Below are 20,953 nucleotides of genomic sequence, written 5' to 3' on the forward strand. Positions count from 1 at the left end.
AGTCTCTCAGGAACAGACTGCTCAAGCGTGAGTCCCCCACAGTGGCACAAGTACTGCCAGCAAACTTGCTCCAGCGTGGACTTCTCTCTCTGTTGGGCCACAGATCCTGCCATTAGCCTGCTCCAGCACGGGCTTCCCATGGGGTCACAGCCTCCTTCGGGCACCCACCTGCTTCAGCGTGGGGTCCTCCATGGGCTGCAGGTGGAGATCTGCTCCACCACTAACCTCCCTGGGCTGCAGGGGCACAGCCTGCCTCACCATGGTCTTCACCACGGGCTGCAGGGGAATCTCTGCTCCAGTGCCTGCAGCATCTCCTGCCCCTCCTTCTTCACCGACCTTGGTGTCTGCAGAGCTGTTTCTCTCACATGTTCTCACTCCTCTCTCTGGCTGTGGTTTTCTTTTTCCACTTCTTAAATACGTTATCCCAGAGGCATTATGACCATTGCTGATGGGCTCGGCCTTGGCCAGTGGTGGGTCCATCTTGGAGCCAGCTGGCATTGGCTCTGTTGGACATGGGGGAAGCTTCCAGCAGCTTCTCACAGAAGCCATCTCTGTAGCACCCCTGCTACCAAAACCCTTCCACACAAACCAAATACTGGTTTGGAGTCATGTATCCAGTATACAGAGATAAATAAGATTTTCCATAATAAAGTTGGGGGTTGTCCTCCACTAGGACTTTTTGTACTTTTCAGTCTTTAGATGCACTCATGTCACACTTCTCAAGCTTTTTTCCATAACCTGGGGGCTAGCACATTGTGCAAAGCCTCAAATGCTGCAAAATTTGCTGGGAGTCCTAAGAAGCAGGAGAGAGATCCCTTTATTGTTCTTTTTCTTGAAGACCTGCAAAAGGGAAAATCAGCCGTACACTTACAAGTAGCAATCTTATATTACAAATTGGATCACATGGTGAAGCTGGTAGCAAATACATGATAGGCCCCAAATTGCTTCTACAAAAGTACAATGAGTTAACACTGTGGTCTCATCTTAATACTCTTTTTTTATTGTTATGTAGAGTTTGGACTGTAAAATAACCTGTGTATTCAAATCCAAAAGCAAAGAAGAAGCATTAAAACTCCTTTTACTCTCGTCACCGAGAAATACTTCTGCTAATGATAGGGTCACGAGAGTGACCATCCCCCTGTCCCTCTCATGTGTCAATCCCCCTGAGTAAAAACCTATATAACACATTCAGGCTCTACTGACAATATGCAAACTCACCATTTGCAATTACCTCATGATGCCGTGTCCCTAAGTCTGTCAAGGAGAAAGAACATACTGTTTAGCACGCTTCTGTTTTTACCACACAATAGATGTGTAGAATTAACATGTAGCAAGGCAGGTAAGTAGTACTTTAAATATTGGAAGATTTCCATTGAAATCCATGGCACAGTGAATATGCTCTTTCATATAGCCATATCCAGAAATGCTTTACTAAATTGGGTTTTTAAAGTAGCATGCTGATAATAAATCACATGAGTACTTGAGGATTTACATAATCTATCTATTACTGTTCTCTGAATGGAAATTAGTAATAATATACTTAATGTTGAAAGACATAGATGGGAGAGTTGCTTTAATAGCACTGCTTGTGAGTCAGAGATGTTCTTAATTAAGCTTTTGTTATATGTGTGGGGGGGTATCAGAATAAGAAAAATTCCTCCCACATTTGCAAGAAAGACAATGGAAAGAAGGAATGAGTTCTTTTGCTGCTGATTTTTGTCTCTTACAAATGATTGCAAGGACTACCCACTTAAGGAATGGGCAAGATGAGGATGTTGGTAGAGGATGACAGGATTGTCATAATACAGCCCTTAGTAAAAGATACAAACCCGAAAGAGTGGTGATATGTTGCAACACTGGTGAAAATGTGTTATGGGTGTTATATATTGGGTCAAAAAGGGAAAAGTAGTGGTAGATATTACTTATTGGTGGAAGCTGTCTTGGAGAACAGTCCTTTCTAAGGTGATGCGTAACACTAATATCTCTCACTTGTTTTATTCAGTTCAGTGGTAGAGTTGTGAGAAATTAAAAGTCCAGACATAGATTACCTATAGACTCCTACACCCTCCATCCAAGAAAGGAAAAAAATTATCTTTGCAGTTCAAATGAGGACTTCTTCTTTTACCTGTTCTGTGCCCTGCAGGCTCCACTGCAGAACAAAGGTATATCATGTGTCTTCAGCGTGCAGAACCAATTTATAAAAGGTACAAGTGGTGGAAAAAAAGGAGAAACATGATTAAAACTGCTTGTGGTTATATTTAAAGCTTGATCTTTCTGTCAGGCTGCCTGTTTGACATCCATGAGGTGGATCTCAAGGATTCCTTGGTGCAGACACACGGCCTCTGGTTGCTGTGGTGGGGCTGCCTCAGAGCATGTTTCAATGACACCCTGATGCCCAGATGTTCCTGCAGAATGGTCCAAAGTTTATCAGATTTGGCTTCCTGGCTAGATGAAGAACTGGCATAGAAGAGTTCAGGTACCAGTGGCAACCAGGTGCTTGTTTCTAACATGCATCAAGAAACTATGATGCATTCTCTAACTCAAAAAATTACCAGGAATATCTTATAAGAACAAGAAATAATTTAACAGTACCTAGATACTGTTTCTGTAGACAACCCTAAGTATCAACTTACTTCACAAAACAGAGCCTTTTTAGTTATTTTGAAATAATAATAGTTGCTTTCTTGTTTCACTACTGAATGATTTCTTTCCCAACACTTAATAATTTGAGTTTTTAAAAGTATTGTAAATTATTTGTAAGCCGACAAAGCTACTGTAGTTGCAGATAGAAAAGAAGTATAAGGCATCATGAAACTATTTGGCAAACAGTGACTATGAAGATGGTTGTCTCACTTGTTATTTCTAATAACATGTCCTACTGCTTGGGGTCAAATCCTTTTCTGTTTATCAGAACCATTACAGTCTCTTCAGTGGGTTTATCTGCACAAAGGTACAGATACTTTTTGTCTTACTACTTTAATAATGTTGGGGGGAAATAGCTTCCAAATTTTGACAGCCTCTATTGTAGTTTGATGAAAAAATAACATTGCCATTATCTGAAAGTGTAAGAAAAAAGTCTGTAAATAAAATATAGTAATATTTCACTGTCATGCTGCCTGCCCTTGAAACTCCCTCTGGCCTTTCTGAGCTTTTTTTGAGCAAAGTATTGAGGTTTCAGTGCTTTTTAATTTATACCAAAATCGGTCAGACTAATGGGATGGATTCTTCCTGCTTGGGAAAAAGAAGCTGCTATGCAATCTTCTCTGGCTTTCTCAATTACTACATAGACACTGTGCGAGGCTCTTTTGAATCACAGGCTGTTCTGAAGTGGATCCTTCTACCCCATGGAGGATACAAGCAAGTAGTTAGAACTTTAATGAGAAATAAATGAAGGAAAATTTTAAAAAGCAAAAAGAATCACTTTTCCAAGGTAAACTTACAGAAGTTTTTGTACTTGTCATACCTGCAATGGTGACACCTCAGAATGGTATCTTTCCCAATTGTAGCTAAGAAGATTTCACTGCCTCTATGAAGCACTCTGAAACCTGGATATGTATAATATATATCACAGGCTTGAGCTTCGGGAGAGGTATAAGCATTATAAAACTGTGTTTTGAAAGCCATCTTCTCTGACCTGTGTAGGTTATACACTGTAGGTCCTTAATGTGGTTACATGGGATTATAAGATTTAATATGGAGATTTTAGCACAAGTCAGCTTTTTTACATGCATTTCTAAGCTTAAATAGAGATAAGTTGTCCCTATCAGGAGGGGCGTCAGGAAATGGAATCAAGAAGATGACTATGAGAATTAGTAGCTTAAAGGCAGGAAGTGGTTTTCATTCCCTTTTTTACCTTCAGATATCGTGGATTTTCTGCAGCTAGCATGTGACTGGGATATCCATGGGGACCTGTTTAGTTCAAAGCACCTTCTGTCTTGCTGTGGCCTGAGAAGTATGCAAAATTTCTACAGTTGTCTTTTCTGTGACATCTTGCTGTGTCTCTGGCCAGCCCCAGCCCCTGGTCTTTTGCATGGTATACAATAGGTTAATGGTTGCCTTGCTACAGATACTTCAGTAGTGTCTGTGCTGGAAAAAACTTGCTTTTCACTCATCCAGCACGACTTACTGTAAAACGATTTAGGTTGGCTATTAGCAAAACAGCCTGCCTGCCAGAGTAGTGAAACAAGATACATAAGTGTGTTGTGGAATTTCCCTCGCTGGAGGTTTTCAAGAACCGTCAGAAAAATGGGAGCTGAGAATGCCTGAAGCGCATGAGACCCTTTCCCACTGCAGGAGGCTGGCCTCAGACATTTCCTAGGTGCCTGCCACTTATGCTTCCGTTATTCTCTGGCAAAGGATCAAAGCTGGGGTTGAAAATATATTTAAGAAATAACTCTTCTGAAAGACCAGAAACCCCAGTCACACAAGGTTCTGTTTGATTGCGCTCTATGTAGCTTTTGCAACTATTAGAAAAAGACTGCTGAACTTCTCTGATCTGTCCCAAACACATGCTTAAAATACTGTCATTTGGGGTCTGTCTGGTTTAATAGTTACCTCTGGGAAAAGGGCTTTGTTCTGAAATTTTCACAATGCTTGTTTTCCTTCTTAGCATCACAACACCGTTTCCTTTCCAGGAACTGACAAAGGCCAGCAACTCAGGTGTTGACCCTGCAGAGAAGTCAGTTGACCCTGCAGATACTTTCATGGCCTGGAAATCTGTTAAAATAAACATGCATGTGTACACCACTTTGAAAGTTCATCTTCCACAGCAGTCTTGACTGTGATGTTCTGTCATATTTTCCTTCTTTCCTTGAAGACAGCCAAAGGACAGTCAATGTGAGCATGTGTCACCAGAGTATCAGCCACCACCACTACCACGACAAGTGGCTGGGCATGCTCTAAGCAGCAGGTTGCAATCCCATTGCAGGACCTGTTTGCAGACTTGCAGCAGTAAGGGTAGGGTAATCTAGTCCCAAGGATGGCTTTTGGTCTGATCATAGATTATAATAATCTTTTAATATCATGTGTTGTATTATATTATATATGTAGTTTCTTCATTCAAAAGATCATGTACTACTTTAGCTTTAGTAAGTAGTTGATATAATAAGAGAAATTGCATCTTGTTAGCCTGTCAGGGCTTAAGACTATCAATACAAACACCAGGCTACTAATACTACTCATTACTAACACTGTATCGACATTAACTGACTGTCACTGACACAAACTAAATTAATTTGCTTTCTGTATGTTTATCGTGTCAAGTTATGGCACAAAAACTGTTCTACATTTTACAAATTGTTATTTTGCATTACTAGTTAGGACATGAGTAGACCCATTAGTAGATCCATCCTGTGGAGCAAGATTTTTGTCCTGAATAATAGCTTTAGTATTTACCATATGTAGAATGCATTTCCACCTCTCTGATTTCAATTGCAGATTTATTGACATAAGGGCATTGTGTTTAAAGAGTAAGGTTGTTCCTCCCAAAAGACAGCACTGCAAGACTGAAATAGCCTTAGTTAGAAGTTTTTAAATATTATTTATTTATTTTGTGCTTTTGTCTGTGACACCTCCTTTTCAACTCAAAAAGCTATAAATTCTGTCTTCTAAAAAAGGTCTTAGAAGTTGAAATTGTATTTTAAAAACCTTGAGATGTGAAATTGACTTCTCAGAAAACCTGTCATATAACAATAACCTCCCTGTGGTATTTCTAGCAATGTAACTTCTTTTGCCAAATAAAATGTAATGTGAAAATTGTAGTTACAAGTTATTTATTTCTGGAATACCATATTTCTTTAAATCATTAATATTAAATACCACCATAAAAGAAATTGAGAGGAAGTAGCAAATCAGAGACAGATTCCTCCTTGTTTTGTGGTTCTGACAGCAATTTATCTATAGGAATTGCTACATTCACCCTCCAAGATGAGGTCAGTAATCCTGTCATTCTCTGTGAGCTCCCATAGATCTAAAAACTGGACATAGCACCCTAAACTTATATCTATTCCCTATCAGTTGTCCAATGAACAGTTCCTATAAAACAGAAATCTGTTCATTAAATACTGGATTTATTAAAACATGCTGTATGGTCATCTGAAGGCGACCATGTATAATTCCATGTTGTTAATACCTTAAGCTTGTCTAAGTTGTCACTAATTCTGCAGCCACTGTGCAAGTGGAGAGAAGAAACTTCTGAGGGCTCATCTTAAAGGCATGTATGGGAACTAATCCTCCCTCACCTTACACTCTGCTGCACCTGGTCGCTTTGGGTATGAGGCTCCATGCTCCTGGTTTTGAACACTCACTTGGTCCAAATTATTGCCAATCAGCAGGGCTGTGACATTTCTGAAAACTAAATCAGATTTTGTGTGCTGAAATTGCAATTGGACCTTCAGTATATATGAGACTCTTTGGTACTTCTGAACTTTATGTTCTCCTTTATTAAATGAATCGAATGTGAAAGTATTTCCATTTGAAAGGATGTAGGAAGTTACTGTTGTCCCTTCAACTTTGAATGAGCTAATGAATGTGTTAAAGATAATAATTAAGTATGTAGACAATGTTTGAATTATGTGTAGATAATAATTTGGATAGCTGCATAGGTTTAGTTGTGTTTTTTTTAAAAAAGGACGGGGAAAGTAATACAAGCCCTGAAACAAAAATGTGTGCCTGTCACAACCCCAATCACTGTTATCTGTTTGTATGTCAAGGGAAGTCTTTAGATATACATAGGCAGAATCTCTCTTTCAGACAAGAGTTGAAGCATTTAAAGATAAGTACATGTTTGAAGGCAAATAAATTTGAGCCTGAGGCCATGCTACAAAGCCACCCACCGTATTTGGGCTTGATATACTTTAAAATGCAATTTATTCTTCAATGCATTCAGTAAATAGCTCATTTTAACAGACATGACTTGTCTAGACACCTATCTTTTTTAAAAACTCACCCATTTTGTAAGCATTTTAAAATTTCTTTAGTAACACACATTGTCTTTGTTTTCTTTAACAATATAGTGTTATCTAAGGATCTGGTTCTTCTATTAAACAAGAAATTTCCTGTCAGTTTTCCTAAAGAAAGCAAATTCCAGATATAGTAAGCAAAACCTGTGTGTTTATTCCTTGTTAAAGAAATAGTCTAGAATTATACTTCTAGGAAAAGACACAGAAAAATTGCATGCTCTTTCTATGACTGTGGTAAACTATCCAATTAATTTATGTGTTCATCAGTAACAGCTCCATGAAATTATACTGTAGCATTTACCTTGCTATTTTTTAATCTCAGAGTTATAAAATTAGTTTGTTGCATGTGCATGTGTTACTTCTAAGCAAGGCTTTTTTAAGATAAAGGAGATAGAAACGTAAATATATGGGGTGGTTAGCTTTTTTTTCCCCCTGCTTTTTTTTTTTTTTTTTTTTTTTTCTTTCTTATTTAAAGAAGATTAAAGCCTAAAAGGCAAAAGCCTGTAACAGTTTCTGTCTGCAGAAATCTTGAAGACAGTATATATGCTTCTACTGTAGTACTGTAGAAGCCCCAAATAGAGTTTGGGAATAAACCTCTGAGACCTAATTTTGTTGCATAATGATCTGGTTACACTATCCTGAAACCTGAGGAGTCCTGGACATTGTTCCTGCCCCTTCTCACTTTCCGACATAACTTTAGGCAAATTATCTCTCCTGCCTTAATACCCTTTCTCCATTTAGACATTATAAAGACGCTATAATAAAAGCTCTATTTCAGTACATAAAAGTACAGCTCTTAATTTTAATCCAGCAATAAAACATCAGTACAATTCTAGTTTGTTTGCATTTGTTGTTCAGTTAAACTCGGGTTAATGTTAAGCCAGCTGTCTTTTATGGATGCTGGTTGTAGTTACAGATGACAGCAACATGAAGACACCCAAGAGATGCCCCTGGTGAAAAGCCCTTTGTGCCAGAAGTGCCGTGGAGGTGTCAGTTTTAGTTGCATTGGGTTACCTGGCAGCTACACTGATTGCTGTGAGTGTTACTGTTACACGAGGCCTATAGTCTGGCTTTGATGGGGCAGTAGCCATTTAACTAAATCATCTGATTTAATTTTTTTTTCTTCCCCAAACACTGTCACTGTTCAATGCCAATCCCCTCCAGATTAAGGGAAGTGCCCAGCATGTTCCCCTTTAGAAGTCAGCATTCCGAGCAGTAACAAATGTCAAAAAACCTCTCTGTGCACGTGATCTCTCTCTTTCTGTTACATTTTTTCCCTTTTTTTTTATTTTTTTTTTTTTTGTTGTCAGAATTCTATAAGTACTCACAACATAGAAGATAAGTGGAAATGGCATTATTATGCTATGCAGGATAATTCTGTCTCTTGCAGTTAGTGCTCCACACTAAACCCTTCTCATTTATGCTGAAACCATTTTAGTATGAAATGAGACCTGACATGGTCAAGCCTTTGTTTTTTGGTGTCCAGGGTGTTTTTCCTCCAATCTTGTCCCCTTTGTGGCTTGCTACACATTATGTGTCACTTCCTTATCTTTTAAGTTATGATTTATAATTCCTACTTAACAGATACTACATGATTAACAGTGTTAAATGTAGTTCCAGACAGTTTGTTTAAACATTGATTTTGCAAGCATTTATGAATTTTTGTGCAATTTTGCATGCCAAATACTTCTGACTTTTGTAACACTTCTCTAAGAGCTTGGAGTTAGGACTGAAAGTCTTTTCAGTCTTTGAAATTGTAGGCAGTATGTTTCTATGTACGTGTGAATCTATAAAAGCAATTGTATGCTATTGTTTTCCAAATAACTCAGAGTTACTCTTGGCTGCAATGAAAAGAAGTAGTGGCATTACTGGGTATAGTTCTGAGACAAAATTAGTTTTAAATTTTCCTGTTCTGAAGTACCATCATATAGAGCCTAAACTCAATGTGCTGCATTGACAGTATTCTCCATGAACACTTTGAAATTATCATGAGCCTTTCATACTCCTTTTGAAAATGAAAGTTAAATAAATGCATTTAAAAAAGGTAAACAGAATACTATAAAGGGCTGAAGAACTCAAAATCAAAACAGGGAACAGAATGTACATTACATAAACTGCTTTTACTGAGGAAACGATAACCCTTTGTGACTATTTAGTAGAAATACTGTGAGAAGAAATTGTTGTTTATATTGGAACTTGCTTATAGACTGACTACGACAAATCCACTTAATCTGTACTCCTCTGCTAAGAATAGAAAAGCCATGCGCAGTATGCAGTATCCTAATGGTATTTGTTAGAATCTATAATATACCACTGTAAGACTTGGCCTTGTAAATACATTTTAAAAAGAAAAATTTTGTTTGGGATGCTAATATTTTCTAAAGTATGTCTTGAAAACACTGGTTGGCTGTATCTCACAAATGTTAGGGATTTTCCCAGGTACTCCCAATTTTCTGATAGCATTTACTAATCTTTGCTTTCCTGCTTGGAAACAATGATAGAAGTTTGGGGAGAGCAGTGTAGCTCCCTTTCTAAGTGGGTGTCTTCAGGCAGTTAAATGAACATCTCTAGTGTGGCTCTTCAGTATGAGATAAATGGGTTTTAATTTAAACACAAGACTATTGTTAGTGTTACTAGAAATGAATGGTTCACAACCCTGGGTATAAGCTAGCACACATGTGATCATCCACCTCTGAGTCACCTGGGAAAGTTACTGCCTGGTTTTGTGCCTGTGGTCCAACACAGCAGCATGAATCATGCAAGCCGTGGCCATGTTTTGCTTGAGGACTGTGGAAAAGCATTGCTTATGTGTTTCTGTTGGGTAGCAGTGGGCAAGCTAGCTGAACTTAACGTAAACTGAGCGTAAAGCTCATGGGTGAATGAATTAATTTCTCCTGCAACTTGGTCTGCTTTGATGAAAGGCTGGTAACCACTCATCCTGTGTCCAGCAATGCACTGCAGTGCCAGATGCTACTCCCCCCAACATGTACTGCTGCCGACCAACAAGGTGGGAACTCTACACAGGCTGTAATGAGAGGGGAGGTGGAGTCAGAGTGACCTCTGGGGAGCGGCTGCCCTTGAACACGCAGTTCATCTGTGCAGTTCGATGCTAAAGCAGGATGTGACTTGTCCAAGTGATAGTCTTTAGTGATAAATGTGGAAGAGCAGAGTGACAGAAGAGACAGTTTTGGGTGAACTGGCTAACGGACCTCCAATGTTATCTAAGACAGACCAAGAAAACTACATCCCTGAGCTGTTTGAGTATCCTTTTCACACACAGAGATGCCTTCTGTGTGTAAATGATATCAATAATTGAGGCTTGCCATTTGATCTGATAATTTCAGGTGTATTGCTTGTATCTGTTTTCAAGTCAGTGCATTTCTGAAAAAGACACTGTTTTAAGTATTGTAAGTGAAAAATTGAATTTCATTAAAGTATTAAATATAGAACTGAAAGCAACACAGTAAAATTAGTTTTAAGACTTTGTTGGTAAAACTAACAAGACAAAACCTTGTTATGATATTGTGTTTATCTAGCCAACACAAGAGGAGGATTTTTATCTGCTCTGTAAAATTATAGGTGCTTTATCTGTGAAGAATTACACTTAAGATGAAAAAAGGAGAAAAGTGGTGTTGTAGACTGATTATCATATCAAGTGTGCTGTGCACTGTCAGAACATCTTGTTCATTTCATATAAGCAGATAACTTTTTGGGAACCCTTTCCAGAAGAGTGGGATTTTAACTTTCTCACATCCAGGCTGCATACTTTAGCAAATTCTACAATCTGGGTGATAACCAGAAGAACAGTTCTATGATAATATAGAATTATTTGCTATAATAATAACTTTTAAAAGATTGCCAGCAGCTTTGAAAAGTCAGTAAGTCATTCAGAAGCAGGAAATGGGAGTCTTTGGTAGGATTTCCAACTACTTGTTACGTGTTCTCTGTGGAAAACAGTCTTTCTCTCGAGGAACTGTAGTATTTATTAGACAACAGAGTTTTGCTTAATGCATAAAAATAAACAATTGACAACATAAATATAAACATAATTGATAACTATTTGGTACTTCTTATCTCTTTCTTGAAGGGGCACCTAGAGCCATTCATTTCTCATTGTTCTTTGGCATAAATAAAAGGAATAGATTTGTGTATGTCAATGCTTATTTACTGAGAACTCACTTCAGATAGAAAAGTAATGCCATTCTGGCCGTTCCACAGATGTGTCTTCTTAGGTTGAAAACCCACTCTTGAGTGTGAAGTTTTTGTGTGATGTTAATGTGTAAGGAGCTTTAGTCTTTTCAGTACATAAATGAATTTGCTAGTGTCATGGGTTTTAGCCCTTTCTGTGCAGTGAAAGAAACTGATCTCAATTCATGGGTCTGTGCTCTGTATTTTCCCAGGATATCCATCCACTGGCTTAATTTAAGACCATTTTCTAGGAATTCCTAAATCAATACCTTTTAATGTTACAACCTTCAAAAATGGAGTTTATTTCAGTGTTTGTAAAAGAATTTAAGACCATTATAGATTTGAGTTGTTCTTGGACTTCTATTTTTTTTTTTGTGTTATTGCTAAATACTATGCTGTTACTTGGAGAACTCATTCATGTACAGAAAAACTTGCAACAGGCCAACGTTGGCATCTTTCAGCCATTGTAGTGATGCCAGGTAGCTGAAATTCAGAAAATTACAGGTGTTAAATACATTTCAAAGTGTTATGTGAACTGAAGTAGTGAGTGCATAGGTTCAGTTGGCAATGGATGACTGTGGTCCCCTCCAAATCTGAGGTTCTATTTTGCAGAGATGCAAGTGGCTCAAGGAATGCTTGTAAAATATGCCTTTCCTTAACAACTGTGCACTATTCATTGCTAATGCATCCTCAGCTTTTGCTTAATGCGTACAGAATACTATGGAGGTGTTAATGATACTTTTCAAAATAAAACTTTGGAGAAAAAAGACCCAATGTGCTCTGGAGGATTTTTTCCAAAGGTTTTCATTCTGAGAGATATCAGCTTCATTTTTTACTTCCTCTACCTTTAAATCTCATATACAATTGAGCAGGAATTGGTTAGGAGAAACAACTTCCTTCCCTTGAACATTTTGCTGAAAGTGTATTAGTATCAAAGGGGATTATTAGAGCCTGAAGCTCAGATCTTAATCAGGAATTCTACAAAGCAATCAGTTCTGGATAGAATTTTTGTTCTGCTTGATAATATGTATTTGTACTCAGCTTTCTTGCATTTGTGTCAGCATTTTCTGAATGTATGGGGGGCAAGGGATGTTGGGATTCTTTTTGGTGAATTTTTTTTTTCCCCCCAAAGATCAAATGAGATGAAAGTCTGAGCTGCATGGAGAATCACACTGTGTAATTACTGTTAAGGAGGTTGTCAGTGTGCTTGATAGTGATAAAGCACAGAAGACTTATTCGCAGCTTAGCATGAATTTACAGATAAAAGTTTAGAACCAGTAGAAGTTCCTGTACTAGGCAATGAAAACCCATGCCCTTCAGTAATTGATGCTAAAAAAGATAAAAATGACCCACAACTTAGGGAAGTTATTTTCAACTGCTAGGTAGAGAGGATAATTGTTATTTTTGGAGAATATCTACTTATGTATTGTATTTGAGTTTTCCCATATTTGTGTCTGATACAGCCAGTGCTCATTGTTTTTTCCTCTGTTTCAGCACCCAAAGACAATGAAGAACGTGTGTTTCGGGAACGTATGCGCCCCAGAAAGCGACAGGGTGCTGTACGACGCAGAGTACATCAGGTTAATGGACACAAGTTTATGGCCACCTATCTTAGACAACCAACCTATTGTTCGCACTGCAGAGATTTCATATGGTATGAAGCAACTTTGACTTTGCTTTCTTTGCAACTTTGATTTGAGGAATTAACATACCTTCATGTTTTACTGAAGTATAAATGTCAGAGTAGTAGTTCTTTTCCTATGGATTTTAATATTAAGATGTCTTCAGTTTTGTAGATGATAATAGGAGACTGTTAAACTTCTATTACAAACGTTAGAATTTATCGTATTTGTGTTTTTTCTCCTCTGAGCCACAGTTTAATCTTTTCCTGTCTAGTACACACTATAATTTCTAAGTAAACAACCAATCTAGTGTTCTGTCACTGCCTAAGTGTAGATTAGACCTAATATTAGACCTTTACATTTTGTCAAGATAGATTAATTCTTCATTAGGTTCTTAAGTATTGCCATCTACCTCCTAGGAGATGACAAGCTCCTATGTATCCTACTGAAGTTAATGAACCATGTGAATATTAGACTTATAATGATCCAGGGGTTTGAGTGCTCAGTGCACAGGGTCTTTATTATTACAATGTATGTTAAGAACTCCCTTTCAGAAATTATTTACCTTAGTTTTGAGATCTCACAGTTTTCAGATAAGGAAGAGCGATGGAGACATTCACTTTTCAGTTATTTTTCAGCAATTCGGTTGAAGTTTTCTAAAGTTACCTAGAGATACTGATTTGTACCTTAATACACATAAGATCTGATGTGATCCAGAATTAGTATTTCCTAAGAGTGTGTAATGAATCAGTCTTTCTTAACGTGAAATGATGTGAATTGTACATGAGCTCAACTACATTACTCTAAGAAATGTCTGCAGGTTAGGATTTATGTTAGCTAAGATGATTTCCAGCAACAATATTGGCAAATGCAATCTTTTGTCTATTTAGAGGCCTGCTTGATGACTGTTTTACCAGCTTGTGGCTTCCCTGTCTATGTACTTGTTGTGGTTTGGGCCTGATCGGCAACCAACCACTGCAGCTAATCCCCCTCCCTTCCCCCTCCCCACCTGGGAATGGGGGAGGGGATTAGAGGGGTGAAGGGAGACTCCCAGGCTGAGATAAGAACAGTTTAATAATGGCAATAAAACGAGAATAATAATGATGATGGGGGGAAAACAAAAAGAAATATATAAACAGGCAATGTACAGCGTAATTGCTCACCACCCGCTGACCAATCCCCAGCCCGTTCCCGGGCAGCGACCCCGAGATACCAAGGTCCCACAATCGCAATCCTGGAAGCGAGAGAGAGAGAGAGAGAGAGAGAGCTCCTTCCCAACCACCCCTCCTCTATATAGTGAGCATGACATGCCATGATATGGAATATTTCACTGGCCAGTTAGGGTCAGGTGCTGTGGCCGTGCTCCCTCCCTGCTCCCTGTGCCCTTGCGCACGGGCAGGACATGGGGACTCGGAGAGTCCTTGAAGTCTCGGCAGCAGCTGAAAACACCAGTGTGCTATCAGCATTTTTCCCATACCAAACCCAAAGCTAAATCCAAAACACAGCACTCATCTAGTCCCTGAAAAGGAATATTAACTCTATTTCAGCCCAAACTAAGACAGTACCCCTTGGCTTTGCCTATTTTATTATATGAAATGTGTCTTTATTTCTGACTCCCTTCATTGCCTATTGTCCTACCTGTTACCTATTTAGTAGCTGAAATGTGGTTCCTACTTTGAACTGATCTCACTCTACGCATACAGTTATCAGATTATTGGTTATAAGAAACTATTCTTTCAAACTTGTGCATGTCCAATAAAGAGGAAAAAATGTTTTTTTATTTTTAAAAATATGTATTCTTCATTTTCTAAAGCACTGTTTTGTTTCCAGGGGTGTAATAGGAAAACAGGGATACCAATGTCAAGGTAAGAGAAAATCTACAGGGGGACAGTCTGAATATACGTATTACATTATAATATATAAATAATAAGATATTCTTATCAGGCATTGTATATGTACAGTGCCAAGAATTTAGCACAAGATGATCAGAAAAAGTTTGTCTGACCAAAGATGCAATCTTTACAGCAAGTCACAGTAAGATTTTTCAAAACTGCTGGTTTTAGGCGTCATATATGAAGTAGGGGCATAGTTAACGTCACTGAACAGAAGATCCTAGGTATCTTTTGCTGCACATCCAACTAGAGGGGCTTATCTGTGGATGTTGGCTTCTTCATTTTTCACTTCTTGCATTTTAAAATTGTGAATTCTTTATTCTGCAAAGATTCTTTGTTTAAAAATGCCAGGTAATTGCAAAGACTGTAATTAAATAGATGAGATAATTACAGAGGTCATCCTTAGAGGCAGTTATAACAAAGACTGCAGAAGTGCTTCATTTTCAACTCCATTTTCCAACTCAGTTTTTTGTACTCTTAAATTTTTATGCAGTCACCTCTTGTGATGATATTTTTCTACTTAATTCCCATCTGACAAATAGAAATAATCAAGTTAGTCATGATTGTTCAGTTACAAAAGACTTGATGAAATCTCCTTGTAAATAAATAAATGCAGATAACGGTTTTACACACTATAATAAGAATTACTATATTAACATATAGCAGAGGTTCCTTGAGTTCTGATTTTTTTTTTTTCTTACAAGAATGACCAAAGCTAGAAGAAAATGAAATTCATTATTTCACTCTGAAGGTTTTTTCTTCACTTAATGACCTTGAATCCTACAGTACGATAGACCTTGTAATTTTTAATCTTATCTTTCATATCTGCAAATGTTATTCATTGATTAAGTAGTCAGTATGAATATTGACTGAGCATTTTTGCCTCCTGAAACCTTTTACTGTTATCAACTTATGATAATGTGTTACAGAAAGAATGTTCAACTTTGTTTTTTCTGTTCTTTGATTTTTAAAGTGAGTTATCTTTATGTCTCTTTTCCTCTGGAAGCTCTTCAGACAGGAATTGGTTTTGTCATTGTGTCTCATATAATGTGGAGATCGTGGACTTTATCAGACAAAGAAATCAAATATGTAAAAATTGAGAAAAATTATGGTTAATATTTAAGAAGGTAATTTATAATTTTACGTACTGAGATTTTGGCATATATGCTTTAGTTCTCTTAAAATTCTTTGGTCTCTTGAAAGCCCACTATCTTCTGCCTTTGTAAGCCAGACTTACTGCATAGGACTCAGAAAGTCACCAGCCACTTGCAGCCTTTCAAGTCCCAGCATTTCTAGTCTTCTGAGACCAGTCTTTTGCTTTTCAAATCAATTTTAATGAAAAATTATTCTTTTATCTGTTTTTCATTTATAGTTTGCACTTGTGTAGTCCACAAGAGATGCCATGAACTTATAATAACAAAGTGCGCTGGCTTAAAAAAACAGGAAACTCACGATGAGGTAAATGCTTGTAAAATAAATTTCTATATAAAACTGTCTTTTATCTGTTCAAAGTAGTGTCATCTCCTTTGTTTAATCAATAAATGTTACAGACTTTTTTCTGCCCTTCTGGTCATCCTGTGACGTAACATTTACTTTGGAATGGCAGATTACCATAGAAGTTACCTGGGAATTATTATACTGCAATTTATTTCTAATTAGTAAACTTTTTATGACATCTGAATGCTTAAAATACCCAGTGAGCTCTTTCCACTCCTTTTCATTTTTAACATTCTCCATTTCTGTGTTAATATGAGTTTTCTTATTTTAGTTCAAAAAAAGCAGGCTGGGACCCTTTATCCCTTAACTGCATTTTATGTGGCTGAGTGATTAGCAGCTGATAGGATAGGCATTATGCTTCGATATTTTGCATCAACATAAAAGACAGCCCAGAATTCGCTTGCAAAGTCTCACCTCAACAAAGACTGCATCCAAACTGTCAAAATGTGAACAAAAACCATCTACGTGTTGAGGAAGACCCGTGGATATTGTGTAAGACAGTGGTGATAACACAAGATACTGAACAGCTAACAGGTTTTCCAGCATAATCACTCCCTGCCTCTAGCAAGCTTCTGTATATTAATTTAATTAACACAATATGTACTTTATGTTAACATGCATTTAAATAAGTGAAGACATCACCTCAAGATGAAATTACCTGCCTTCAGAACTATACTGTCAGGGAGGTAAATATACCTGCCAACAGCACATTCAGCTCTGGATCAGAAGAGAAAACAAAGCAATCTTTCACTTGGGTTGATGGTCTCTCTCAGCTAAGATGGCCCTTCTAGGCTTGGTTAGAGAATTAATGTTAATTTCTGCGAACGGTCATACACCAGGGAGCAGTGTGGCTGCTGTAGTATTCAGCTCCCTTAGACTCTTCTGCTTTGGGGTATCCTTTTATGGCTAGGTTGATAGGGGACAGTTGGGGAGGAAGGTGGGATTTCTGTTTTTTTTTTTTAACACAGTTGTAACCCTCAACTGTAATCAGTGAATGCGTTACCTTATAAAGAAGTTTTTTGTTTGTGTTTTAACAGAAAAGCTTATTCTCACTGTCCTGTTCTGTTTTGTGCAACAGCAAGGGCCTACTGTCTTTCACCATAGGATTAGGTGAGGTAGTCTACGGGTGAGCCCAGTTCCTTGGCCACACAGGAAAAGTACATTTCTTAGTTTTATTTGTTAAAAACCTACATTTATATCCTTGAAAAAGCCTAAATTAAAATTACAAGTCAGAGTTGTATGTAATGATGGTTTTAAGCCACTCTTTCAACTTTGAAGTGAATTTGACCAAGTCAATAACTGATCTCATTCTTCCTGTGCAATTCACTGCCATTTTTCATACTGGAAGCATTCTTTTATATCTGGTTCACAACCAGTATTTTACATCCGAAACTTGATCCTGTGCATAGGATTGTGATAAAGGACTGTGTGTGGCTAGTGCTGGTTTTGCATAGTACTCACAGGAAGATACAAAATCTTGTGTAGATTTATATTCCCAGGCTCCAGACTGGTGGAGACTTGCATGTTTTGGTGATACAATGCTCTCATTGTTTAGAAGGGGTACTAGATCACTGGAGAGAAGCCAGCGGTAATAGGAAAGGGAAGGAAAAACATTGAAATAAATCTCCTGCTCTGCAGTGGCCACTATAAAAACTTATCAATGGTATCCTTTAATTAGTAAGTAATCATACCTTGGAGTCCTTGAGCACAACAATTTATCATTGTCATTATCATAATCTAAAGAAGTCTGGGATATGAAAAGGTAAAGGGATTGTAATATATTTCTTTTTCTTACTCTTGTATTAGTTTGGCCTCCTGCTCCTAAAACAATTGGGAGTGACTTCCTTGCCTTCCACACTAAGAGATCTTTCCTGATAGCTAAGTATTTGTTGTTGCCAGAAGTATCAGGAAGTAGACTTTAGTCTTTATCTCTCGGACAACAGCAGCCCTTCCCCCTCTTTTTCCCAAATAAAGTAGTGAGGATAATTCTGGAGCTGGAGTATATCTAATGCAGTGATCATCATCTGAGCACATACCTATTTCATCTTGTTTGAATTCTGTGTGGTTTCAAAACAGAACAGGGCCTCAACATACACTGATTATAAAGAAATTAATTAGAATTAAATATGCTGTACTCTCCTTTTTCAGCAAGTGGGATCCCAACGTTTCAGTGTCAACATGCCTCACAAGTTCAGCATTCACAATTACAAAGTGCCCACCTTCTGTGACCACTGTGGTTCATTGCTCTGGGGTCTTTTAAGACAAGGTTTACAATGCAAAGGTAAGGATTAACACTTCAGAGCTTTTCTTTTTTTTTTTTTTGTGAGTGACTTGTAGACTTGGAAAGACTTCAAGTTATTCTGTCTTCTCCAGCACGTACAGAAATGAATAGGAAGTAAATAGTGAACTGCTGTAAGGATTGCCATCGTGGTTAGAAAATGGTCCTGTACCCTGTCTACAACACCAGTCAATGACAGGTGCAGAGGACAGAGGTGCAGACCTTTTGCACTTGCTGCTGTGTAGGTTTATTGTCACATAGGTAATCAATAGTTGACAGAAAACTAGCAGCATGAGAATTTACATCCCTTCAGCTTATATGCCTTTTGTGTTTTCAGGTTAGTGGTGATGGTTGTTAAACTTTTTAAATATCATTATTCCAGCTACTTTTCCCCTTACTATCATCTTCAAAAGTTAGTATTATATATTGGCTAGGCTAGGCAGAAGCAGTCCTGTGTGACAATATCCAGAAGATGAGGTATTCTGACATCTAGCTAATTCATCCTTTGTGATGGGCTGCCTAGCCCCTCTGTTCCAGAAAATAAAGGATTCATTGTGTTCTGCAGCTTAGGGACTGTGTACTCTGTACAGTAACTCTATATGAAGTTACTGCTGGAAGGTGCATTGATGTCATTTTAGCTGAATAACAGAAATGGTTGGTTCCATACCTCCTCGTTTCAAGCATATCTGTATATTCTAAAAGGAGGAGAAAACAGTACAAACACTTGCAACGCAAAATGATATTTTAGAAAAAGTAAATAAAATACTTCAATTAGTGAGTTGATACGGATGATGTAATGAAGATTGCCTGATTCGTAGAAAGTGGTACCTAATGGAATTATAAGCATTTTTCATTTTGTTACAGCTTTACAAATGGGTAGGGCCATCTTCATAAATACAAAAATCACATTATGTACATTTCTCAGCTGCAGAAACATGGAGTCATACATATATGTATAAACATGTAATCTATGAAATATATCCTTAGAAGTATTTAAGAAGAGACATAGCTATAGGTGAAGGTCAGACCTAATGTTTCGTGTCAAACTGCTGAGCAGCAAGGGAAAGAAGAAATTTCTTTCGTGGCTGTGATACACAGTGAGAGCATTCTGAAGTTCAACATTCCCTTCTGATTCTAGCTAGTGAGCAGTGATAAAATGCTAAATACTGTTACTTTGCTACTATTGAAGATTTTGTTCAAATGCTACCTTAATTATGGTAGAGATATGTTCAAACAAGATTTTTCAATTAAACCCGATTTTGTTTTCTCTGATTTTTAATCAGAGCTATAGTATCACTCTACTTATCTATGAATATATTAGGTCACTTTCATATTCTTTCTCAGATACCATAGTGGTTCATTTGCTCTTAACTGTAGAATATAATGTTGCTTCTCATATGTGTGCATTTACTGTGTAGCAGATGCATAGAAACAATAGTTCAGAGGATCTATGTTGCTTTCTCCATGTTCGTAAAATTAGTGCCTATAAAAATACAGTATTGTCTGCATGAAATCTAAAGCTCACCTGAGATGGAAATGTCATTTTTTTCTGTGCTTTCTTTGTCTCAAACAATTCTTCCTTCTTCAGACATGCACTTGCTTGCCCAGTGTTGTTATTAACACCATGAAAAGTGTGTTCAAAGGTTTTATTGTTCTTCTGTTTTTTCACTGTTTATTCCTGTGCTTCTTTTTACAAAATAGGTTCATGAAGTTGAACTGTACAAAATCTTCCTGCTTAATTTATTTCAAGCTGTTCAGTTCCCCAGTGTCCACTGTTATGGTTCGTTCATAGGTCAAACATTTCACTTGCCACCAAGCTTTTGTCACCAAATATACATGCACTGAAAATACCATGCACAGCAAATTCTTTTTGCTCTTGTGAGCTGAAACATACTCAAAAAGGAAAGGTACCTGCTTTCTGAAGCACATGGTTACCGACGCAGATACAGTGCCTGTGTATTGTCCCAGAGACAAATGTGGTTTGTTTATTTTGGGCTTATACAGTGGAAGCATTGTTGATGAACAATATAATGAAGTCCAGCTTTATAAATACATTTTTTTTTTGACAATTTTTCTTTCTCTAAAAAGTAATGAAGTGCAATTTGAGCAATTGAACGTTAATCTAGTATTCGATTACACTTGCAGTTTTGTTCTCTGTGCCTTTCTCCACAAGAGGGCAGTGAAGTCTAAGATAAAATATGTCATCTGGTCCTAACATATCCATGCTATGCTATTTTTAATGGAGCTATGTTCTGCCCCCTACCCCATAACCTGGAAACAATGTAACCTTTTCTTCCTTTTACTAGTATGTTAATTTCAGGACATGGTATTTAAGAGAAAGAGCTTAGTAAATGGATTGCTATCTAAAGAAAGAGAGTGTCTAACAGTGCCAAAGACTTTTATTAAAACTTAAAACACTGTTGGTTTTATGCCTGTCTACACTAGGAATTAATCTACTTGAGGAAAACAGAGTAAGAAGCAATAATACATGAGGAACTAATGTTGTGCTCTCAGTTT

The 20,953-nt window shown here is 37.5% G+C and overlaps 1 protein-coding gene across 2 annotated transcripts in view; it reads left to right on the top strand.

The window, feature by feature from the left end:
* Nucleotides 1–20,953, top strand: part of PRKCE (protein kinase C epsilon) — a 300,249-nt gene that overhangs the window by 173,552 nt on the left and 105,744 nt on the right. For both annotated transcript variants that reach the window (XM_032985267.2, XM_032985266.2), the window contains exons 3-6: nt 12,642–12,801; nt 14,600–14,634; nt 16,034–16,119; nt 18,307–18,439. In XM_032985267.2, coding sequence (XP_032841158.1) covers nt 12,642–12,801; nt 14,600–14,634; nt 16,034–16,119; nt 18,307–18,439 — 414 coding nt within the window. The remainder of the gene's footprint in view (nt 1–12,641; nt 12,802–14,599; nt 14,635–16,033; nt 16,120–18,306; nt 18,440–20,953) is intronic.

Source organism: Tyto alba, unplaced genomic scaffold, assembly GCF_018691265.1.
Source record: "Tyto alba isolate M040663 unplaced genomic scaffold, T.alba_DEE_v4.0 Super-Scaffold_16, whole genome shotgun sequence".
NCBI lineage: Eukaryota > Metazoa > Chordata > Aves > Strigiformes > Tytonidae > Tyto > Tyto alba.